The sequence below is a fragment of the Bubalus kerabau genome, chromosome 5 (genome assembly GCF_029407905.1).
Source record: "Bubalus kerabau isolate K-KA32 ecotype Philippines breed swamp buffalo chromosome 5, PCC_UOA_SB_1v2, whole genome shotgun sequence".
In the NCBI taxonomy this organism is placed as follows: Eukaryota; Metazoa; Chordata; class Mammalia; order Artiodactyla; family Bovidae; genus Bubalus; species Bubalus kerabau.
In genome coordinates, this window is record NC_073628.1 from 34,604,504 (window position 1) to 34,626,427 (window position 21,924).

The following is a 21,924-nucleotide window of genomic DNA, read 5'->3' on the forward strand; positions in this document are numbered from 1 at the left end:
AAGGAGAAGGTGGAGGAGGAGGAGGAGAAGGTGGAGGAGGAGAAGGAGAAGGAGATGGAGGAGGAGAGGGTGGTCCAGGACGAGGAGGAGGAGGTGAAGAAGAAAGTGAAGGTGAAGGAGGAGGAAGAGAAGGTGGAGGAGAAAGAGAAGGAGGCCCAGGAGGAGAAGGAGGCGGCGGCTGATGGGGAGGAGGCGGCGGCCGGCCCGGGCCCAGGAACCCTCCAGAGTGCTGCGGCCGCCTCCGGGGACGGCTCCCGCTCCGTCCTGGACCTGGTCAACTACTTCCTGTCGCCCGAGAGGCTGACGTCAGAGAACCGCTACCACTGCGAGTCGTGCGCGTCCCTGCAGGACGCCGAGAAGGTGGTGGAGCTGAGCCAGGGCCCGCGCTACCTCATCCTGACGCTGCTGCGCTTCTCCTTCGACCTGCGCACCATGCGGCGCCGCAAGATCCTGGACGACGTGTCCGTGCCCCTGCTGCTGCGCCTGCCGCTGGCCGGGGGCCGGGGCCAGGCCTACGACCTGTGCAGCGTGGTGGTGCACTCGGGGCTGTCCTCCGAGAGCGGCCACTACTACTGCTACGCCCGCGAGGGCGCTGCCCGCCCTGCCCTGGCCCCGGGAGCCGCCGAGCGGCCGGAGCCCGACAACCAGTGGTACCTGTTCAACGACACCCGGGTGTCCTTCTCCTCCTTCGAGTCTGTCAGCAACGTCACCTCCTTCTTCCCCAAGGACACGGCCTACGTGCTCTTCTACCGGCAGCGACCCGAGGCGGGGTCCGAGGCCGAGCCTGGCTCACCCCGCACCCGGGCAGAGCCCACCCTCCACAAGGACTTGATGGAAGCCATTTCCAAAGACAACATTCTTTTTCTGCAGGTGAGCAGACCCCCATGGGCTTCCAGCAGCCCACCGGCTTGGATTAAGTGGCTGCTCCTCTCTCAGAGTCTTTTCCTTTTTCCTTTGATCCACTCACCTCACTCAGTGCTGGGGAAAAAAAAAATCAGTGGGCCAGACAGACCTCATGCACACACATTCAGTTCAGTTCAGTCGCTCAGTCATGTCTGACTCTTTTTGTGACCCCATGAACCCACAGCACGCCAGGCCTCCCTGTCCATCACCAACTCCCGGAGTTCGCTCAAACTCATGTCCATTGAGTCGGTGATGCCATCCAGTCATCTCATTCTCTGTCGTCCCCTTCTCCTCCTGCCTTCAATCTTTCCCGGCATCAGGGTCTTTTCAACACACATTAGGAAGGACCGTTTCTTATTAAGCTGTTGTGTGCTGGAGGAGAGGCTCTGTGAGTGAGTAGTGGATACGAGTGGGTGGGAAAGGCCTTTGGGAGGGTTTCCCTCTCACTGTGCCAACTCCAAAGAGTCTAGGGTGGCATCACATAGCAAGTGAAACAGCCAGGGCTCTGAGCAGCGTGAGGCATGCTGCTGTAAACAGCTGGGGTGCTCACACCTGGACCCTGGCCTTGCAGCACCTGGGTGGGGGACACTGGGTCTGCTTTTCCATTTCCACTGAGTCCTTCAGGGGGAGGTGGGTCTGGGGCCAGTGGTGAGGGGTCTCCAGGGCCAGCCCCAGCGCGGCAGGAGGGAGAGCTTTCTCCTCGGCAGAGTCTGTCCCTCCTGCCTCGACAGGAAGGAAGCCTGCAGAGAGGTCCTGGTCGGGTAGGAGGTGACCTTTGAAGTCTCTAGACTGTCTCCTCCAGGTGCCACCTGAGGCCCCTGTCCGCTGTTCAGTCTAGTAGTGGAAGTTCACCTCAGTAGAAGTGAGGTGCTGGGAGTAGTTCAGTCTAGTCAGTGGAAGTGAGTTCCTTTTCTCCAGGGTGCTGGGAGCTTATACTGGGAGGGGAGGAGGAATGGTTTCGAAGCCTAGATACAGGATGGCTGTGGGTCTGGCCCTCCCATCCTCCGGCTGAGCAGGAGTGCCCCTGGGGGGAAGCTGGGGCGCTCCTCTGTGCCCGGCTCTGGGGCCCTCCCCAGGGGTGAAGCTCCGAAGGGCTGGGTGGCCATGGGAGGCGGGGTGGGTGGTGAAGGGGGCACTGTGGCTTCGGAGCCTACGTTTGAAGCCTCCTGCTCCATCCCCATCTGTGTTTCCAGGAGCAGGAGAAGGAGGCGCGGAGCAGGGCGGCCTACATCTCCGCACTCCCCGCGTCCCCACACTGGCGGAGGGGCTTTGACGACGACAAAGACGAGGACAAAGGCCCTCCTGGGGGCTGCAGCCCTGCAGGTGGCAGCGGTGGTGACTTTCACAGACTGGTCTTCTAATGGGAACCCTCGACCCACCCCCTCAGCCCAATCTCGCTTGTGGGGTGCCACAGCCAACCGCGGGGTGGGGGGGCCCAGGTCCCGGGCAGAGGCGCTCAGCCAGGTGGGGTCTGGGGGAGGCCGTGGAGGCAGCCCCTTTCAAGGGCGAGAGCGATGGAGCAGGGGCTGCCGGCCTCAGCCTGGCAGGCACGGAGACTCAGAGGCGGAGGTGAGACCCGAGCCCCTTAAACTGCCTTCGGGCCCGACGCTGGGATCAGCCCCCTGAAGACTTGCACCCGAGATGGACACTCTCTGGGCCTCAGCTCCTGCCCCGTGTTTGCCATCAAGTAGCAGTTCCCTTCCAGCTCCTTTCAGACAATCCTGGGTCTCTATAGTACAGACCTGAGGAGGGTCCCGGCCCCAGCATAAACAAGGGGCTGCGTGTCGCCCCTCCGGCTGCATCTTGCTTCTCCGAGGGGACTGAGGCAGTGTGTGTGGGTGCTGACGCTGTCCTCTTGTGAGGAGCGCAGGTGGGAAGCAGGCTGGCACGGGATCAGAGAGGGCCCCTCCACCCCGCCCCCCAACACCGAGCAATGCAGAGGGGAAGGACGGCCCCTTAGCCCCCTCTCCTGCCTCAGTGCCTGAGAACGCCCCCTTCTGGGTACGAGAGAGAGTCCTTATTTTACTGCAAGTGTGTGTGTGTGTCTCACGACGTCTGTCCTGAGGGACGCTGGCTGGCTCAGCACCTCAGCTGTTGGTCACGGTCCCCGGGGCTGGTGGGGAGCAGACACTGCCCGCGTTGTGCCCTGACACTGCTGTACCCTTTCTAAACGGAGAGGCGAGAACCAGAGTCTCAAACAGGAATAAAAAGAGGTTCTCTGAAGCCTTCAAAGCTGTCGTTCTTCCTGCTCTAGCCATGGCTTCTCACGGTCTCTGGGCAGGAAGGCAGGGACACCCCCTTGCCCTGCTGACCTGCGTGCTGCACCGGGGAGGTGAGTGTGCCCTGCACGGAAGTGCTGTGTAAATGTGAGGCCTGGTGGCGGGGATGTGCCCGGATTGGGGGGGGGGGGGTTGACTCTGGAAGGGTGGGTGCACAGGCTGGGGCCACCCAGACAGGACGCTGTAGACGGATTCATCTATCAGCTCCCGGGTGCCTGGAGCTCGCGGCTGCTCCCACACTCCTTTCTTACCCCGGAGAACCTGGGTGGGTGGGCTCAGGCCAGGAGCAAAGCAGCCTGCAGCCCTCAGGGCCTGCCCATCTGGGAGCCTGGCACAGTGACGGCCTGGCCGGGGGCTTCCTGGTCTACAGTGGAAGAGCTGAGCTTTGGCCCCAAAGCCCACAGAGCCCCGAGACTCAGGGACCAACGCAGGTGGGCTGACGGGTCTGTCAGAGACCGAAAGGTCATGCTCAGAACTCACCTCTGTGGTCCAGCGCGCCTTTTAAGAAAGATGATCAGGCAGACGTTGCTATTACTTCCATTTCACACACCAGGAATACAGATTCCAAGGTAAGGGGGATTTGCACTTGTTCTTACAGCCAGGAAAGGTCCCCAGTCATCTCCTGTTGAGCGGAAGGTGGACTGGCTGGGGATGGGGGCGACCGTCTGGCCGAGGACCAATGTCCTGTGAAGCCCGCCGCCCGCCCTCCGGACGAGGCAGACACCGCAGCCTCTCTGCTTTCTTCTCACGGACTTTATTGTCGTCTAGCTCCGCCTCCAGTAACAAGGGCCCTGCAAACTCAAGGCCTGTGCCACCACCGCAAAAACAGGACGCCTGTGAATGCATTCCCATCCCACCCCAGACCTACTCACAGGATAAATACATGTTACAATTTTTTTTTTAAAGAAAACAATAAATTAATAACTTAAGTGATTAGGCACCAACAGCGATTTGAAAAATTAAATGTCAATTTAAAATGGTAACAGGGCCAGAAACCTAAGACTGGGCTGCTTCTAGCCCATTTTCTCTTCTTGATAAAGCAATGATTCCGTGGAAAATGATTCTACATTTCAAGACACGTGTAACCAACACATAAGAACACACACCACCAAATATCACACGCCAGCCCCGTGGCAGGCGGCCCACTGGTCCCCCGAAGAGCTCAGTGGGTTTCAGAAGGCAGCAGCTTGGCGCTCCTGTGCGCAGCCTGACGCTCGCCGTGCGCAGGACGGACGGACGGAGAGGGGAAGGACACGCCGACTTCCCTCCTGCCCCGCGCTCTGCTTCCAGCTTCCGGAGCTCCCTCAGAGGGCCGTGGGCAGGGCAGGGTGGGGAGGCCACAGCTGGGGGCCTTAGCCTCGGGGCAGGCTGAGAACCGTTGTGCTTCTGTCCTAGGGATGGGACGCAGTTGAACGGTTTCGAATATAAAAGTTACTGCAATCAGGTCTAGGGAGGGCCCTCAAGACAGGTCACAGAGCAGGGAACAGCCACAGAAGAGGCTTCAGGGCCCAGCTGACCCCACTGGTGGGGAAGAGACACAGCTCCCTGTAGGCACTCCTCCCTGCCTTTGACCCCGCGGAGCAGGAGAGCTGGACTAGGAGGGGACAGCTGCTGCTCCTGGGAGCCCCAGGCAGGAGGGGGCTCTGCTGGCTGATGTAGGGCTTCCTGGGGTCTCCGTCCACGCCGGGCCACCAACAGAGGTGAACTCTGAGCCACCGACGGGAATCTCAGACACCTGGTACTTGGGGCTTTTGAGCTCCAAGTCTCTGCTTTCAGTAGTCTCTGCTCCTCTTGTACTTCCCTCTGGTCTCTGCTCCTGCCTCCACCCTAAGGGTTTGGAGGTTGGAGGAACCAAGAGCTGGAGGGAGGCCTCCTTGGAGGTTAGATTTGAACATCTCCATCTCTCGAGACTCCAACCAGTCTCACTCACCTTATGGCACATTCGGAAAACATTGACATCATTAGGGCACCTGATGATCAATAGGGAATGATACTGGAAACTGACGCATCCATACCTGGGCTCACCTGATGTCTCTGGGGTGGGGGTGGGCATACCATTCAGAGCCCTGCCGTATGAGACTGTCTGCAGAGGGCCCTAAAGGGACACAGGGCTGGGCAGTGACCTACCAAACCCTGCCCAGGGTAGGCCACTGCCAGCATCACCACTTCATCTGTACGAACACCAAGGCCTTGCTGCTGCTGAGGGCCTGGCCTGGGCCCATACTCCCAAAGGTCTCCTGTTTTAAAGCACAAGTCTCTCCATCTTCCTCCAATAGAGCCCAAACCCACCATCCTTCCTCTAAAAATCTGACCCTTCTTCCCCTCCGGCCAAGTCAGGCACCCGCTTTTCCTAGAAACCACATTCCCTGATCTGCACACCTCCCCACTCCTGCCCACACACCAGCCTCCTGGAGCAGTGGTCTTGACTTCTCCGCACATCCCCAGCTTTGAGTCTCTCACGGCCATCACCAACGTGTCCTTGTCTTTTTTCCTCATCGAGCGTGACCTTCTCAAACACAAAGTCTGATTAACTCCTGTGTCCTCAGTGTGCAGTCCAGACCTGGCCACAGCAGCCGCTGCCATCGCTTAACTGAGTTGATGTGACTAATACTAGGAAGAGTTCTCACCTGTTGAGACCATCTCTTCCAGGACGGAGTACAGTCAGGCCTCAGGCTGCTGAGGGGGTGAGTGTGTGTGTGTACACACGCTCACAGGACCAGAAAGGTGAGCAGTAGCCACCTCCCTTAGGTAGGGTCAGAACTCATTTCTTCTGGAGGAAGAAGGCCTGTTCTCCCCAGGGTAGGATGGAACAGCTGGTCTGCCCAGTTGCCTCTGAAACTTTTTAAAAATTTGGCCAAGGACTTTAACATGAGAGTTTCCCTCCCCAGACTTGGGAGAAGGAGCCTGGGGGTGATGCCCCCCTTCTGTCCTGGCAGAGGGTGACACGGACCTGGGGGCCTTTCCAGCCCTGCCCTTTCCTGTCCCTGTAGCCAGGCCTGAGTCCAACAGGGCACCTGGGACTCCACAGAGCAACAGCAGGTGACCTGAGCTGACTGGGCACCAGGCCAAGCCCTAACCTTTCCTGGGCCCTGCACAAACCTCAGTTGGAGGGCACAAGCCACCGGCCACCCTGCCACATCCTCGGGGCTCTGTTCCGCCCGCCGTCCGGCAGTCCTGGGAACTGCCCTCGCCTGCCACCAGGCCAGCTGCTCCCCGACAGCGACGTCACCAATCCCTTTCTGCTCAGCCTGCGCCTCCGCGGCACTGCCGGGGGCTGTCTCTCCGGCAGGCGCGCTGGGTGGGGCGCAGCCCCCGCCACGCCACCCGTCTTACAGAAGCTCACTTGCTGCGCCGTCTCCATGCCAGTCCCGGGTACCCCCGGGTGCCTCCGCCCAGGCTGTCCCAGGGTGGCCCCTCGGTACCCCCACCCCCGCACGCCCACCCTGCTCCCCGCGTCACCCCCCCACCAGCTCCACCGGCCCCCCTCGCCATGCCGGCGCCCCCACCCCCACGCTGTCGTCCAGCACAGTCCAAGCCTTGTCCAGAGCGGTGCCTCCAGGCGGGCGGGGTCGGGGGGACGGCTCTCTGTCCCAGACGGCAGAGCCGGCCTGATGCTTCACATTCCCAGGGGCCCGGCCCCACAGAGTCTGTCTCCCCATCTCCTGGGCTCTGAGCCCCGCTCCGTGTTCTCGGTGGCCGGTCGTCCCCAGCCTCTCTGTCCTTCCACATCTCCCACTCCTGAAAGTGGGGGGCTGCCCTGAAACCCCTGCGGGGCTCCACTGCCGTTCCGTGTCTCGGGCTCTAATTCCTCTGTCCCTCAAGACGGCCTCTGACCTTCCCCTGTGGCTCCTCCGCCTTTAGGTGGCCTCGCCCCGCCCCTGCCAAGGAAGACAGGGACCAAGAGGTCCGTGTCCACACTGGCCTGCTGATCCTTGGGTGCCTGGTCAGTGGGACGATGTGGCCTCTTCTGGGACCGAGGTAGGGAGCCCAGTAGCTGGAGGCCGGACGGTGAGGTGGGGTATCAGCTCCAGCCGCGGCCCCGCCCCCGCACGTCTGGTAGATATTGGGGTCTGAAGGACAGGCGGAGGATTAAGGATGCTTTTTGGCAAGAGCTCTAACTAAGGTAGGATGGCCATTGCTGATAAAAATCAAAGGTGGGCCCGGAGAGGGCAGAGGAAGTGCCTCCATCAGGCCCCCGCCTCCCAGGGGGAAGGCGTCAGGGTCCCTGATGCCAAGTGCTTTGAAGGCCAGACTGGCAGAGGAGAGAGGAGGTGGGCAGGAGGGCACGCTGGAGAGGCGAAGGACAAGCAGACGGGGAGGCCGGCTCTGCAGACATGGCCTCTGGGCCCCTCCCTGGCACGGGGTGTCACAGCTTGGCGCCCTTGGAGGGCTCCGAGGACTGCCGCACGTCTGTCCACTCCTGCATGGTATTCTGCAGGGCCTGGGTCTTCTCCTTGTCCACTTGAACGTAGTCCACCTTCTCGTCGGAAGTGACCGATGACGTGGATGGCTGGGGGACAGGCCAGGGAGGTGAAGGGGCTGTGAGTTAGCGTAACGTGGGGAGCAACAGGTGGCTCTTCCTGAGTGGTGTCGGGGCGAGGAGATGGGCTTCTACCTGCCTCTCTGACCTGTTTTTTCCCCCTCAAAGTGGCCTGTAGGGCCTGACCTCCACCCTGCACCAGCCCTCCTCCTGCTTGATGCCACAGCCTCCGCCAACCCTCTTGCTGTTGCAGTTCTGAGGGGACCCGGGCCCTTCCCTGGGTCCAGGCCTCCACCCACTCCCTGTGGCCCCTTGTCCAGGAGAGGGAATTGGCCAGGCGCCACCAAGCGCGAGCTGCAGGGCTCTGTGGGGCAGCGTGGTGAGCAGGCACAGCCGCCCTGGGTGGAGGGGACTGTGTTAGTGCTGCTGTCGGACCCGGCAGCTAAATGTGCCTCCAGGGGTGGGGTGGGTGGGGTGGGCCGGCGGGGCGAGGGGGTGTGCCTTTCGCAGGCTGTGCCTGGACAGTGCATTCTCAAAGAGCTCAGCACCGGGACACGTGATCCCCGCATCTCAGCTCTGTCATGGATTCACACGTGATCCTGAGCGGATCACGACTCTGTGCGCTCAGCTGTCCAATCGCATGGTGAGGGGAGGGACGGGTGGATGGACGAGGGCCTGTGGACTTAGGGTGCCTGAGTGCTGAGGCTGAGGGTGCATCAGCCCACTGAGACTCAGACCTCAGCGCAGCCCAGCCGGACGAGGCCCCTGGCCTCCGGGACCCCTCCCCCCAGGGCCCCAGGAGCTCAGTGGGACTCCCCCACCCCCCACTCCCACCCTAGGCACCTTGCGGTGGGGGCTTGGGGAGCTCGGCTGGAAGTCCAGGGCCAGATAATCCACACTGCCAGTGCTCTTCTTAGGGGCTGGGCTGTTGGTGCCGCTGGGAACGGGAGATGCAGACACGGGGTTTTGCTATCACAAAGGAGGGGAAAAACTGTTAACTTCAGGAACTGGACTAATCCACCACTGGGGGAAAAACACGCCTCTGGGAGTGAGAGCAGCTAGCTCACCAAAGGCCTGCTCTGTGCCAGGGACAGCCCGTGTTCCTGTTTAAACCCTCACAACAATCCTGTAGGCCTTATTACTTCTCTTATTACTTTTTTTTTTTACAATGAATATAAAACTGGTTCAGAGAAGTTAAAGCAACTTGCCCAGGGCTGCACAGCTGGTGGGCAGGGCAGACATTCCAGCCTGGGCTGCCCTCGCTGTGCCGCGCCGCCTCCTGCCTGGGCCATCAGGCTGCGCCTCACCCTCCCTGCCTCCCAGACCGGCCCTCACTCACTGCCCTCAGGAGGGAGCCATGTCCGGTGTGTGCTGGACCAGCCCTACTTCTCTGGGGCTCCACCACGGCCTGGAGTGGGGCAGTTACCCCGCAGCAGCCTGGCCCCCAGCCTGTCCCAGCTCCTCAGGGGTCACTAGAGAGGGTCCTCATCACCAGGCTGCGTGAAGCCCTGGTCCCCCAGCAGCTCTCGGATGACCCGCTGCAGGGCCAGTCTCCCCAGGCGCTGAGGCCAGCTTGTCTGGTGCTCTCCTGAGGATGCCTTCTCATGAGAAAGGCGACAGTCCTGTGCTGCGCTTCGGTTCCTTCACTTGATGGGTGGGTTCGCGCTCTCACTGTGTCTCTCTCACATGTCCCTGTGTCTCTGTGTCTCTCACATGTCCGTGTGTCTCTGTATCTCTCACATGTCCATGTGTCTGTCTCTCACATGTCCGTGTCTGTGTCTCTCACATGCCTATGTGTCTCTCTCACGTCTATGTGTCTGTCTCTCACACGTCCATGTGTCTGTGTTCTCTCACATGTCCGTGTGTCTATGTGTCTCTCACACGTCTGTGTCTCTCACACGTCCATGTGTGTCTCTCACACGTCCATGTCTCTGTGTCTCTCACATGTCCGTGTGTCTCTGTGTTTCTCACATGTCCGTGTGTCTATGTGTCTCTCACATGCCTATGTGTCTCTCTCACGTCTATGTGTCTCTCACACGTCCATGTGTCTGTGTCTCTCACACAACCATGTGTCTGTGTCTCTCACATGCCTGTGTGTCTCTTTGTCTCTCACATGTCCGTGTGTCTATGTGTCTCTCACACGTCTGTGTCTCTCACACGTCCATGTGTGTCTCTCACACGTCTGTGTGTCTCTGTGTCTCTCACATGTCCGTGTGTCTATGTGTCTCTCACATGCCTATGTGTCTCTCTCACGTCTATGTGTCTCTGTCTCTCACACGTCCATGTGTCTGTGTCTCTCACATGTCCGTGTGTCTATGTGTCTCTCACATATCTGTGTCTCTCACACGTCCATGTGTCTGTGTCTCTCACATGTCTGTGTCTATGTGTCTCTCATATGTCCGCGCAGCTGCACCCTGGGGAATGCCCGTGGCCCACTCTGTGAGCCCCCTCAACACGTGCGCTTTCCTGCTGCAGGGCAGACACTCAGTGGACGTCCATACTCCCACGCCTCCTCCCAGTCATGGGGACAATGGGATGAGCAAATGAGGAGACCTTTTGCTTCTGAAGTTTTAACAAGATGGAACAAGAGGGTTAACTTGGGAAGCTGCCCCAGTTCTTCCCTGTAGGCTCCCCCGATGACGATTCTGAAACACGGTCTAACCGCCTGGCCTGCGGACCCTTGCGTGGCCCCCATGGGACAAGTGCAGGCTTCCGGAGAGAGCATTAGGGGTCCTTCGTGGTCTGACTTCTAGTCCAACCTCCCTGCTGGGCGCCCCCACCTTCAGCCAGAGTTAATGACCATGACTCTCCGTGTCCCCATCCACACGGCCACCTCTGCCCAAGGCCCCCCGTTTGCCCACCCTGCTGTGCTCGCCCGTCCTGTGGGTGCACCCCCATAACATCGCCTCTCCAGGGCACTGACCACACTGCTTGGGTCACAGTCGTGAGAGAGGCAGGCCTCCTCTCCTCCCTGAGGGCAGGGACCGCGTCTTCCTTGCCTCTGATGACGAGTCCACAGTAACTGACACGTATGTGCTCCAGACAGACAGACAGACAGACAGACGAGTAGCAGCACGCTGCCCTGGGGCTGGGCTGGGTCAGCGGGCTGGGAAGTGAGGAAGCACCAGGTGGGCTCCAGGGGTCCCCAGAGGACTCACCATAGGGACGTAGTTCTCTTCACTGTCTCCGGAGTCGGTGCTGGTGATGCTCTGTGTAGAGATGGGGCGGCAGTACTGGGAGGAGCTGGGGCTGAAGGAGTGGCTGTTGAGGGGGAAGACAGGGAGCAAACCCTGGGTATGGCCAGCCTCCTGCCGGGCCCTGGACCCCACACCTCTGGACAGACCTCTGGCCTCCATTATCAGACTAAGATCTGACACGGAGAGGGGACTGTCTTCCCTTCATCACAGAAGAGGAAGCCAAGCCCTGAGCTACCAACAGCATCAGGAATGTGGTGACCTATTCCACTCACCAACCCACTGCCCCATTCCAAGCTCTCGCATCCACAGACAGACACTCACATGGCCCTGGACCAAGACCTGGTGACGGGGGACTTGAAGGGGAGCTCATCGATGACGGTGTTGTTTCTCAGGTCAAGTGGTGTTGGCTTTGCTGCAGCAGGAACAGAAGGTTGATTCATCAGCCAATGATGACAAGGCCACACATACAGACCCTTACACGTAGCACACAAGTGCGTTTAAAATCCTTCCTACTCATCCCAGTTATACATGGGGAGACCCAGGCTCTGTGAGGTTATACGATCTCTGCTCGTGAAGTCGTCTTCAGATACCAAATTATCTATTCCTCACACTGTACTGATGGCAATCATACTTGCAGATCTAACATGAGCACATGGGCTGTGAAAACATTTGTGACTGAGAATGAAAACAAGAGATGATATCTGAAACATCATGGAGAAGGCCACCATGAGCCCCCCTGCCACTTCTGGGCCAGGACTGTAGAGCCTTCTATGGCAGAAGGTGAATGTCACAAGGCCCTGAGGGCTCCAATTCAAATGCTGAGCTCTGCATTCTCTGCTGACCAGACCCAAGGGGGCTTCTGTCTGCCCACTGACTCTGCTTCTCCCCTTGAGTCCCTGCCCCTGATGCAGGCCTGCAGAATGCGGTCGAGGCAGACCCGGAACCTGAACTGCAGTTCTTCTTCCTGGTCTAAATGCACCAGTCAATGTCTTAGATGCTTTACTTCCGAACAAACCCAGGAAGTAGGCATGACCATCCCCACTTTACAGATAAGAAAACCAGAGGCTCAGAGAACATGGTTTACTCAGTCACACTCCTAGGAAGCACATCTACCCGGTTTGAGAGCTCAGTGCTTCCTTTTATAGCCGAGTGTATCTTTTAATGGAATACTCTGACAGTTGCACCTTTTTCAGCCCTAGAGCTAATAAAAATCTCTTATCCTTGAGTTGCACTTCATACACTATGAAGCATATTAAGATATATTATCTATGCCCTTCAATGTCTCTGATAGGCATGTTTTTAAAAAAATTAATTTATGTATTTTAATTGGAGGCTAATTTCTTTACAATATTGTAGTGGTTTTTGCCATACATTGACATGAATCAGCCATGAGTATACATGTGTCCCCCCTGTCCCGAACCCTCCTCCCACCTCCCTCCCCACCCCATCCCTCAGGGTCATCCCACTGCACTAGCTTTGAGGGCCCTGTCTCGTGCATCAGACTTGCACTGGTCATCTATTTCACATGGTAACATACATGTTTCAATGCTATTCTCTCAAATCATCCTGCCCTCGCCTTCTCCCACGGAGTCCAAAAGTCTGTTCTTTACATCTGTGTCTCTTTTGCTGTCTCACATACAGAGTCATCGTTACCATCTTTCTAAATTCCATATATATGCGTTAATATACCGTATTGGTGTTTTTCGTTCTGACTTCACTCTGTATAATAGGCTCCAGTTTCATCCACCTCATTGGAACTAACTCAGATGTTTTATACTTCCCACTTCACAGATGAGAAGCGAGGCACAGGGACAGAGAAGGATTCATTTACAATCACATGTTAGCAGGTGGCAGGGCTGCAACCTGAATCCATCCTGTCTTTCTGATCCCTGCACTTCTGCATTCTGGTAGCCAGTCCCTATTGGGATGAATTTGGAGAGTGTGTGTAATGTGTGTGCTCACACATGTGTGTGTGTATTTGGGGTGGTTTAGGCTCCAGAGGCTGTCACTTCCTTGCAAGGCAAGTTTAGGATCCACGGGATCCCTAAATGAATGCACAGTCCCTGAAGAGTGTCGAGAGCTGGGCTGGGGAAACCGTGGACTTACCCTTCCGGTCAGGTTTGAGGTTGCGGTTGACAGGGGGTGGCTGGATCTCACTCCCTCTGCTGGAGCCTCGGTGCAGAGAGAGGGCTGAGGAGGGGTAGCTGAGCGGGTCAAAGTGGTGCGGCCCGGGGCTCATGGGGATGTAGACACTCTGGGAGTTATCACCGGCTCGCTCCAAAGCCAGCAGGGTGGAGGAGCCTGGGTTCATGGGCACGTAGTTGTCCTCGGAATTGGTGCTGTCTGATCGACCCACGACTGCTTTCGCTGGCTAGAAGTGGAGAGAAATACCGCTGTTACCAGGGAGAGGAAACAAGAGGGGGTGCAGATCTGTACACCCAAGGGCAAGAGAAGACGGAGCTGGGCGCACTGTCAGGCTCTAAGGCAGACCCTGGGAAAACCAGGTAAGAAAGCAGCGGGGAGACAGGAAGAAATGAAGCCTGTGGGTCTCTTCTAGCTTCCACGATCCCTTGGAGCTTACTTATAATTTGTGATAAACTTTGTATAAAACATCCACAAGGCTTTCTGGCTGCCTGACCACATCAGAGGGCCTGGGTCACAGGTTTGGTTCAGGACCCGCCCCCCCCTCAAGTCCACACTCATCACTGGGGGTCAGCGGCTCAGGCCCTGGGCAGGGCAAGGAGCCTCTGGGGGGCCTCGGCGCTGGCGGGCGAGGCCTGGGTGGGCAGGCTTCCCCAGGGCAGCTCTCAGTGTGATGCCGGGCTGCAGTCAGGGCTGCGGTCTGGCCACCACCCTGGCCGCAGCCTTCCTCTACCTCCTGTCCTGTCTGCTGGATGCATATATACCTAAGCTGCCTGCTGGATGCATATACACCTAAGCTGCCTGCTGGATGCATATACACCTAAGCTGCCTGCTGGATGCATATACACCTAAGCTGCCTGCTGGATGCATATACACCTAAGCTGCCTGCTGGATGCATATACACCTAAGCTGCCTGCTGGATGCATATACACCTAAGCTGCCTGCTGGATGCATATACACCTAAGCTGCCTGCTGGATGCATATACACCTAAGCTGCCTGCTGGATGCATATACACCTAAGCTGCCTGCTGGATGCATATACACCTAAGCTGCCTGCTGGATGCATATACACCTAAGCTGCCTGCTGGATGCATATACACCTAAGCTGCTTTTGTGCACGATCTTCCCAGGGAGGCTGAAGGCAGGCCCTCGTCGGCGTAGCTGGGCCCGACACCCAGCAGGGCTGTCATCGACGCCCTCCTGAAGGCGGCCTGGGACGCTGCTCTGACACCATCCTTCTGTCGCTGTGCCCGACTCTGAGCGCCACCCCTGCCTGGGGTCTCATCCCCCGGTGGGACCTCACGGTTAGGGTGCTGCCGGACAGCCACATCCCAGTGCCTGCGTCCCCTGCATTCTAGACCCTCCCTGCTCACCCTCGGTGATGAGCCTTCCTGTCTAGGGCACCTAAGTACACACATTTCTTCCAAACCAGGATACGTGCATCTTTACAAACACTCAATCCAGGGGTTCTAAACGAGGAAGCAAGGCAGGCTCCTAGGAGGTAGACACCCAGGCTGTGGTTTCAGTTCCGTGGGCCTGAGCCTTGATCCACCTGAGCTGCCTTAAGGGCCCCTGAGTAAACCCCACTCACCAGGAAAGCGCTGACTGCATCGCTCATGGACTCGGCAGACCGGCCAGCACTGTCTCCACCACGCTGCGGGTAGTCGTAGGACTCGCAGGAGGAAGCTATGGCAGAGAAAAGAAGACCCCTGAGAACTCAGAGTTGGTCCCTGTGCTGACACTTTCCCACACCCTCCCAGTGTCGCTCAGGATCGTAACTGCTACTCCAGGAGATACCGCTCTCAATTCCTAAGACAAGGTATCGCTTCTACCACATCACTCCTCAACTCACAAATTCCTCCTGGGCTTCTGGACGTAACTCCAGTGTTGTTCAGTCTCTAAGTATTGTCCAACTCTTTGCAACTCTATGGACTGTAGCCCACCAGGCTCCTCGGTCCATGGGATTTCCCAGGCGAGAATAGTGGAGTGGGTTGCCATTTCCTTCCCCAGGGGATCCTCCCAACCCAGGGATCAAACCCATGTCTCCTGCATTGGCAGGTGGATTCTTTACTGGTGAGCCACCAAGGAAGCCCAGCTACAGGGTTATTACCAAGACGCAAAATGAGAGAGATTAATATTATTCTACTTTTTCATCAAACGGAGGAGGTTACATGCAGAGTTGGAATACTCTCAGTGGGAAATAAGCAACAGTAGAATTTAAATACTTCAAATAGACGTTCAGACTTTAACCAGAATTGCAAATATGGCTTAGAAAATATTTTGTAGATCTAATTTTAATAGTCTGTTGGTCCACAAAGGTTTGGCTCCAGTTTGGACTAGTCTTCTAAATTTATTTTTGAAATCTTTCATTTGATTTATAAATGAGTAAAAGACTATGATCTGGACCTCTAAACCCCTAATACGTTGTAATGTGGTTAACCAAGAATGTTCTGTTTCCTTAGTGGAACAGTAACTTCTCTCAGGCAGAATCTGCTAAACTCTTGCCGCTGTGGTGTTCACTAATAGCCTCCAGGGTTGGGGCCCAGCTAGGAAAGGTCTGGGGTGAGAAGATGCCTAAAGCTGTGAGCATCCCTGACCTAGGTGGGCCTTAAGTCCCTGTGGCCTGGATGACCGAGAACTCGTACAATGCTGAGTCCCCTGTGCCCCCTCCCTTCCTCCCACCTGCTCTGGGTGCAGCCAGGGCTCACACTGACCTCGGTGAAGCCGGCTGTTGTCCATGGCTGGGAGGGTGTTACGCCTGGGGATGGTGGCGGCGGCAGACACCGATCTGCTGCCTTCCCCGGTGGGAGGTCTCTGCTGAGGGCTGCCCCATCGAGGTGTGTCTGCCTGACTTGGCTTGGGGGGCCGGGGCGGGGGAGCTATGGCCGAGTCCCCAGGCGTGGCCACTGCCATGGCGTTGTGGTTCTTGTCCAGTGTGAACGTCCTAGGGATCTGGTAGGCCGAGAGCGGGGTGGTCGGAACGTCCACATTGTCCACCAGGAGGTCCCCAAACTCCCGGCACAGGGTGCTGCTGGGCATCTTGAAGGTATACACGTCCTCGTTGTCTGTCTCGGAGCCAGTGAGGCTGCCCTTGGTGTGGCCATGGGCGGCCAGGCTCCGGGGGAGGTCGTAGGCACTGTCTCTGAACTCTGTGTTGTGCCGGCTTGGCTTTGGGAGGCTGTAGAAGCCGTGGACTTGACCACTGACCCCGTTGACACAGTGCCCGTTGCCCTGGGCAAGTTTCTGCACGGCTGTGTCGCTCCTCATGAGGAACGAGGCCCTGGAGCCCTGAGAGAAGCTGGCACTCCTAGGAGACAGAAAGAGGGGGGCGCGGGGGTTAGAGGAGGCTGGCCGGAGCGTCCACACCCCGCTGCGGCAACGTGGTGGGGAACAAACACAAGCTGAGGAGGCTGGAGGCCTTAGGCTTATCTGGACACAGTATAGCTCCTCTCGGAGTTTCAGTAAATGCATCTGCAAGAATGAGGATTGAAATCATAACTTTGCAGCTTGTTTAGAAACTGGACTCTGGGGCATCTAGTAAGTATGTGTTCAGTGTCAGCCTTTGTCCCGTCCCCTACCCCCACATGGCTGTGATGAGCAGAGTTGGTCTTACCTCCTCAAACAGACATCAACAAACTACTCGCATCAGCTACGTGTTCACTGCTTTAAGTGGCACAGAATATATGCATGTGTATACAAAGGCTGTGAGACAGTGGAAAGAACCCTTAAGTTGGTATCAGAAAACAGCAAACAAGTCATTTTATCCAAGTCTCAGTCTCCCCACTGTAGAACAAGTCAGCTGACATGTTCTAGGTTAAACAGAAGTATTCAAATTTAAGCTATACATTTATTTTCCATCATGTTCACTGAGAGGCATTCAGAGGGGAAAATCTCTCTCCAGAAGACTAAAATACTACAGGAAAAATGTTTTCCAGTTTAGGAACTATACTCAGGAGAGGAAAGGTCTTGATTATTACTTTTTAAAATCCAGGTTTTGGGAAAACAAGGCAAGATTACAAACTAAATGATCTGGGGGTGAAGGGTTTGTGTGAGTTCCATCCCCACCACTAATACCCGCTGTGGGCTTCCCCAAGGAGGGACCTGGGGGATCCTACATGCTGTGGGCTTCCCCAAGGCAGGACCGGGGGGTTTTACACACTGCAGGCTTCCCCAAGGTGGGACCGGGCGGTCTTACACACTGCAGGCTTCTACAAGGTGGGACCGGGGGGTCTTACACGCTGTGGGCTTCCCCAAGGAGGGACCTGGGGAGTCCTACATGCTGTGGGCTTTCCCAAGGTAGGACCTGGGGCGTCTTACACACTGCAGGCTTCTACAAGGTGGGACTGGGGGGTCTTACACACTTCAGGCTTCTACAAGGTGGGACTGGAGGGTCTTATACACTGTGGGCTTCCCCAAGGCAGGACCTGGGGGGGGTTTACACACTGCAGGCTTCCCCAAGGTGGGACCCGGGGGGTCTTACAGGCTGTGGGCATCCCCAAGGCGGGACTTGGGGGTCTCCAGGGTCCTTTCAGGTCCATCTGGTTCTGAAAAGCCACGACCCCTTGGCTGTACTAGCATGGCTTCCAAACTGCATTCTGTGTTCTGTGTAGGTCCCTCCAGAAATGAGAAGGTGAAGTTCTGAGCAAGCAGAGATTCACGTCTGCTTTTCTCTCTTATAGGATGACTCTTCATAGGATTCCATTTGGGGAAAATGAATCAGAATTCTAGAATAATCCTGTACAGTGGTGATTCCCAGCTTTTGGGAGGCTATATGCCTCTTAAAGGATCTGATGAAAATCTCTTCTGGCACTTCTCACCAGAATAAGGCAAATCTCACACACATACAGATTTGCAAGCTATCAGAGGGATGGGCAGCCCTTAACCCACTGAGGCCAATCCATGGAACCCCCGCCGTATACAAGCTCTCTCAGCTCATGGGGAGCTTGTTATTTATGGATGTGGCCACCAGATGGTGATAGATACTAAGGCCATCAGCTTAGAAAGCGGAAGGGAAACAGGTGTCTAGGCCAGGCTCTCTTTGTTAGTTAACCTGCATCCGTGACAGCTGGGACTGACATTTCAGACCCCACACCGTTCACGACCCTTGTCCCTGGGCCTCCATATTCTCTTCCTTTCTGTTCCATTTCACACACGTAAGCAAGCCAGCATCCCTGGCCTAGAGCACTGAACATCCAGCCTTCAGATCCTGGAGGGCCTGGGTCTGAGGCCGGGGAGCCAATGGTAGACATCAGGGGCTCACATCTGTCTTTGATGCCTTTCATTGTGTCTTTTGGAGCTTCCAACTCTGGCGGATGCTCCCATCTGGATCTGTCCATTGAAAAAAACCCTTCCTGACATCTCACTTTCCATCTGGGCCAGGCCCAATGGATACAGAGAAGCCTCCTGCCCTGGCGGAGGGGGCACCGTGGTAGAGGAGGTGACAAGCCTGCAAGCCTTACAGTCAGGCCTGTGAATATGCGGCTGTTGACACATTTAGAGCAACCCTCCCCGGCGGTGGTGGTGGTGCAGAGTGTCAGGGAGGCTTCTTCAGCGATGTCACTCTGGACAGACTGGCAACTGGCCAGGCAAAAGCAAGAGAAGGGAAAAGGTGTTCCCATAGAGGCAGAGAAGTAGAATGCCATCTGGCAAGTTCAAGAACCACAAGCTGTTCAGGCTAGAGCAGGAGCCTTGGGAGGTGGGGTTGAGGGATGACAGTGGAGGGCCAGGCCTGGGCTGAGGAGAACAGGAGTCCCTGAGAGTCTAAGGTGGTGAGGGGTGTGGAGAGCATCTCGGGGAGCCTGCAGTGGCCTTCATCATCTCTCTGCTGACTCTCCGGTTTGGGGAAAGGCACCAAGCCACTCAAGCCAAAGCCCAGGAAGAACCTTTCTCATTTCTCACTCCATAAGCACATCAGGTCCAATTGACTTCACCCCAGTTCAGGTCCTCCTGATTTTCTTCCACATTAACAAAAGGGCTAGTAACGAGACTCCGTAATCATCTGCCCGGCTCTCTGGTCCTCTTTTCATCCCACTCACGCTTCCTTTCCTAACTTCCCAGCTTAACAAGTCTCAGTGCTGTCTCAGTGTCTTGAGGGTGATGGCATGTCCCAGCTCCACCTCACGCGCCCAATCTCTTCTCCCCAGCCACCCTCCCCAGGCTGGGATCTACGCAGTTGGCTCTCCAGGGTTCCCAGAAGACCCCAAGCAGCCAGGCCTCTGCGCCGTGTTCGCTGTCTCTGGGAGGCCCCTCTCCCCCATCTGGCAGCTTAAACGCAGCTCCAGCGGCACCCGTTTTGAAGCAGGTTCTTGCATTCCCCACCTCAGCACAATCGCCTGCTCACTCTCTTCTTGGAGCAGGTAGGGACTGTTACCTGTGTCACACACCAGTTGCTTATTTCCTCCTCCAGGCTGATTTCCTTGAGGAAAGAAAGTGTTTTATTCATTTTCCTCTCATCAGCACCCAGATTAGTGCATGTCATATAGTGAATAGTGAGTACGTGTTTGCTGAATGAACAAGCAAATAAACTCATCAACAGACACACAGGTAAAGAAAAGCCTTGGTGCTGCCATCCACTTTCTCCGAGCTTGGCCTGAACCCTTAGGAGCAGCAGATGGAAACTCTTTTCTCTTCAGAACACGAGAGCTCCTGTCCCAGCCTCCTGCTGCCCTGGTGTCTCCTCTCCAGTTACAGAACTGCTCACTCATCCCTGAGCTCCCGGCCTGGGCTGGCATTATCTACATTTCTCTGGAATGTTTCCTTGTTGCATCACAATCCTACAAAGTGCCAAAGAAGCCTTTCTGCTCCACAGAAGTGTTTCAGTCCCTCAGACTTTCCTCGTCACGTCACTCACCTTTCCCGCTTTGCTCCCACAGCACTCCGTGTTCCCCGCACACACTCACCTCAGCCGTGTCTTGTGTGACAGTTATTTGAGTCTTGGTCCTTCTACTTCTACCTGACCCTGTGTTCCCGGAAGGCAGGGCACCAAATCCCATCCCCAGGCACAGCCCCTGGCATGTGGTAGATGACACCCATGCCTGCTGAGGGGACTGGTCATCACTGCAAGAGTCGGGTCAAAGGAGCTGAACAAGGGAAACAAACTTGCCCAAAGATATGCACTTTGGCAGCAGAACCGGGGCCAGCTCCCAGATCCCTGGACTCCCTGCTCCTAACCCACACAGCTGTAGTGTGATCACTCCAGACAAGAGTCAAGAGTGGGCATTCTGAGCACTCAGGAGTCCTTGGCTTTCTACCACCTTCCCGGAAAGCTTCACTGAGGCCGGTATCACCCTGATGCGCCGAGGTGCTTTCTGGGACAGATACCCAGAAGCAGTAGATGTGTACAAGGGTTTCTCTTCTGGGCTCTGGGCTGACAGAGACCTCATAAACTGAGGACTGTACTGTCCCAGGTAGGCTTCCCTGCTGGGTCAGGGATAAAGAACCTGTCTGCCAATGCAGGAGACGTGAGTTTGATCCCTCGGTCGGGAAGATTCCCCTGGAATAGGAAATGGCAACCTGCTCCAGTATTCTTGCCTGGAGAATCCCCGTGGATACAGGAACCTGGCAGGCTACAGTCCATGGGGTCACAAAGAGTTGGACATGTCTTAGTGACTAAAGAACAACTGTGCCAGGGGCATCATGTGTGATGTTGCTTTTAATCTTCCTGACGGTTTTGGGAGACAGGTATTACCCTCATGCATCAGAAGAGAAAAACAGTAAATGGCAGAGATGGTGCAAGAAGATATTCAATCACAAGTGTATAGGGGAGCTCCCTGGGGACAGAGGGAAGTTTGCCAGAAAATATTCCCCCGCGCCAGCAGCTTTCCTTTCCATTGCTGGCCCCCCGCTGCTCTAGAGGCTGCTGGTGGGTGGGGCTATCCTGCCACCTCTGTCTGAAATCAACTCCAAACTTCTCTCTTGGCTTTTAGAAAGGCTTTCCTAGTTTTTCCCAGCCACTTTATTTTGCACTTTTTTTTTTTTTTAAACACATTGTCACACATTATGGAACATACAATTTCACTCTTTTCCACTCTGTGAGATACCAAGTACGTTAACAATGAAAGGCCCGGTTTGGTTTTCTTTTACAACTTCTTGTTCAGTCGGTAAGTTGGTTAAGTCAGGTCTAACTCTTTGCGATCCCATGGGCTACAGCATGCCAGGCCTCTCTGTCCACTATCTCTTGGAGTTTGCTGAAGTTCATGTCCACTGAGTCAGTGATGACTGTGTTCCCATTTAAGGAAATCTTGTAAACGCTTGTAAGTAAATTAGCCACCATTTTAGGGTTCTGTCCCTGTCGCTGGCAATCTTGAAAAGTCATTTGGACCATCATTCTGCATCTGACTCATTCCAAAGGGATCCTTCCAGTGAGGGAAGAAAGCTCAGAAAATTCTGTCTCACAATCTCTAAGAGGTGAGGTGGTCTTTGTATCTCAAACTTTTCTGGCTGCAATATTGAGCTTGCCTTCTCTCTGCAGTTACAGAGAAAAGCTGTGTATGTGAAACTAACTGAAAGTAAAAGCTGTATCTTCTGCCTTTGGTTAATCACAGCCACTAACAATCAATCACTGGTTAAATTCTCCGTCGACATTTCTGATTTTACTTTTTACCCACCATCTTTCTGTAGAAGAGTGCTACAGGGTCCATGATGCTTCCATTTTGGAATTTCATCCCTTGAAATTTTGCTTCCCTTAACTCTTACCAGAATTATGGCTTTCCAGGACGTGTGACTTACCACATCACATCACTTGTTGCAAGTTTAACAGCCTTAAGACAGAGATTGGTTAAGACTCGCTAGAATCTAGAATGAGGTCCCAAGTGAGTGTGTGTGCTAAATCAGTTCAGTTGTGTCCAACTCTTTGTGACCCTATGAACTGCAGTCTGCCAGGCTCCTCTGTCCATGGGATTCTCCAGGCAAGAATACTGGAATG

General features: G+C 55.9%; 2 protein-coding genes across 6 annotated transcripts in view; one reads left to right on the plus strand and one right to left on the minus strand.

Moving 5' to 3' along the window:
* The window catches only part of USP35 (ubiquitin specific peptidase 35), a 62,113-nt gene extending 59,281 nt beyond the window's left edge, over positions 1–2,832 (plus strand). The window contains exons 12-13 of the mRNA XM_055581421.1: positions 130–870; positions 2,097–2,832. Of these exons, the coding sequence (XP_055437396.1) occupies positions 130–870; positions 2,097–2,264 (909 nt within the window). The 3' untranslated portion in view covers positions 2,265–2,832. The remainder of the gene's footprint in view (positions 1–129; positions 871–2,096) is intronic.
* Positions 2,833–7,103: 4,271 nt separating this feature from the next.
* GAB2 (GRB2 associated binding protein 2) overlaps positions 7,104–21,924 on the minus strand; it is a 181,463-nt gene continuing 166,642 nt past the window's right edge. For all 5 annotated transcript variants that reach the window (XM_055581424.1, XM_055581423.1, XM_055581422.1 and 2 more), the window contains 7 exons: positions 15,716–16,308; positions 14,593–14,687; positions 12,966–13,230; positions 11,181–11,271; positions 10,821–10,923; positions 8,506–8,631; positions 7,104–7,692 (listed from right to left, as the gene is read on the minus strand). In XM_055581424.1, the coding sequence (XP_055437399.1) occupies positions 7,549–7,692; positions 8,506–8,631; positions 10,821–10,923; positions 11,181–11,271; positions 12,966–13,230; positions 14,593–14,687; positions 15,716–16,308 (1,417 nt within the window). In that variant the 3' untranslated portion in view covers positions 7,104–7,548. The remainder of the gene's footprint in view (positions 7,693–8,505; positions 8,632–10,820; positions 10,924–11,180; positions 11,272–12,965; positions 13,231–14,592; positions 14,688–15,715; positions 16,309–21,924) is intronic.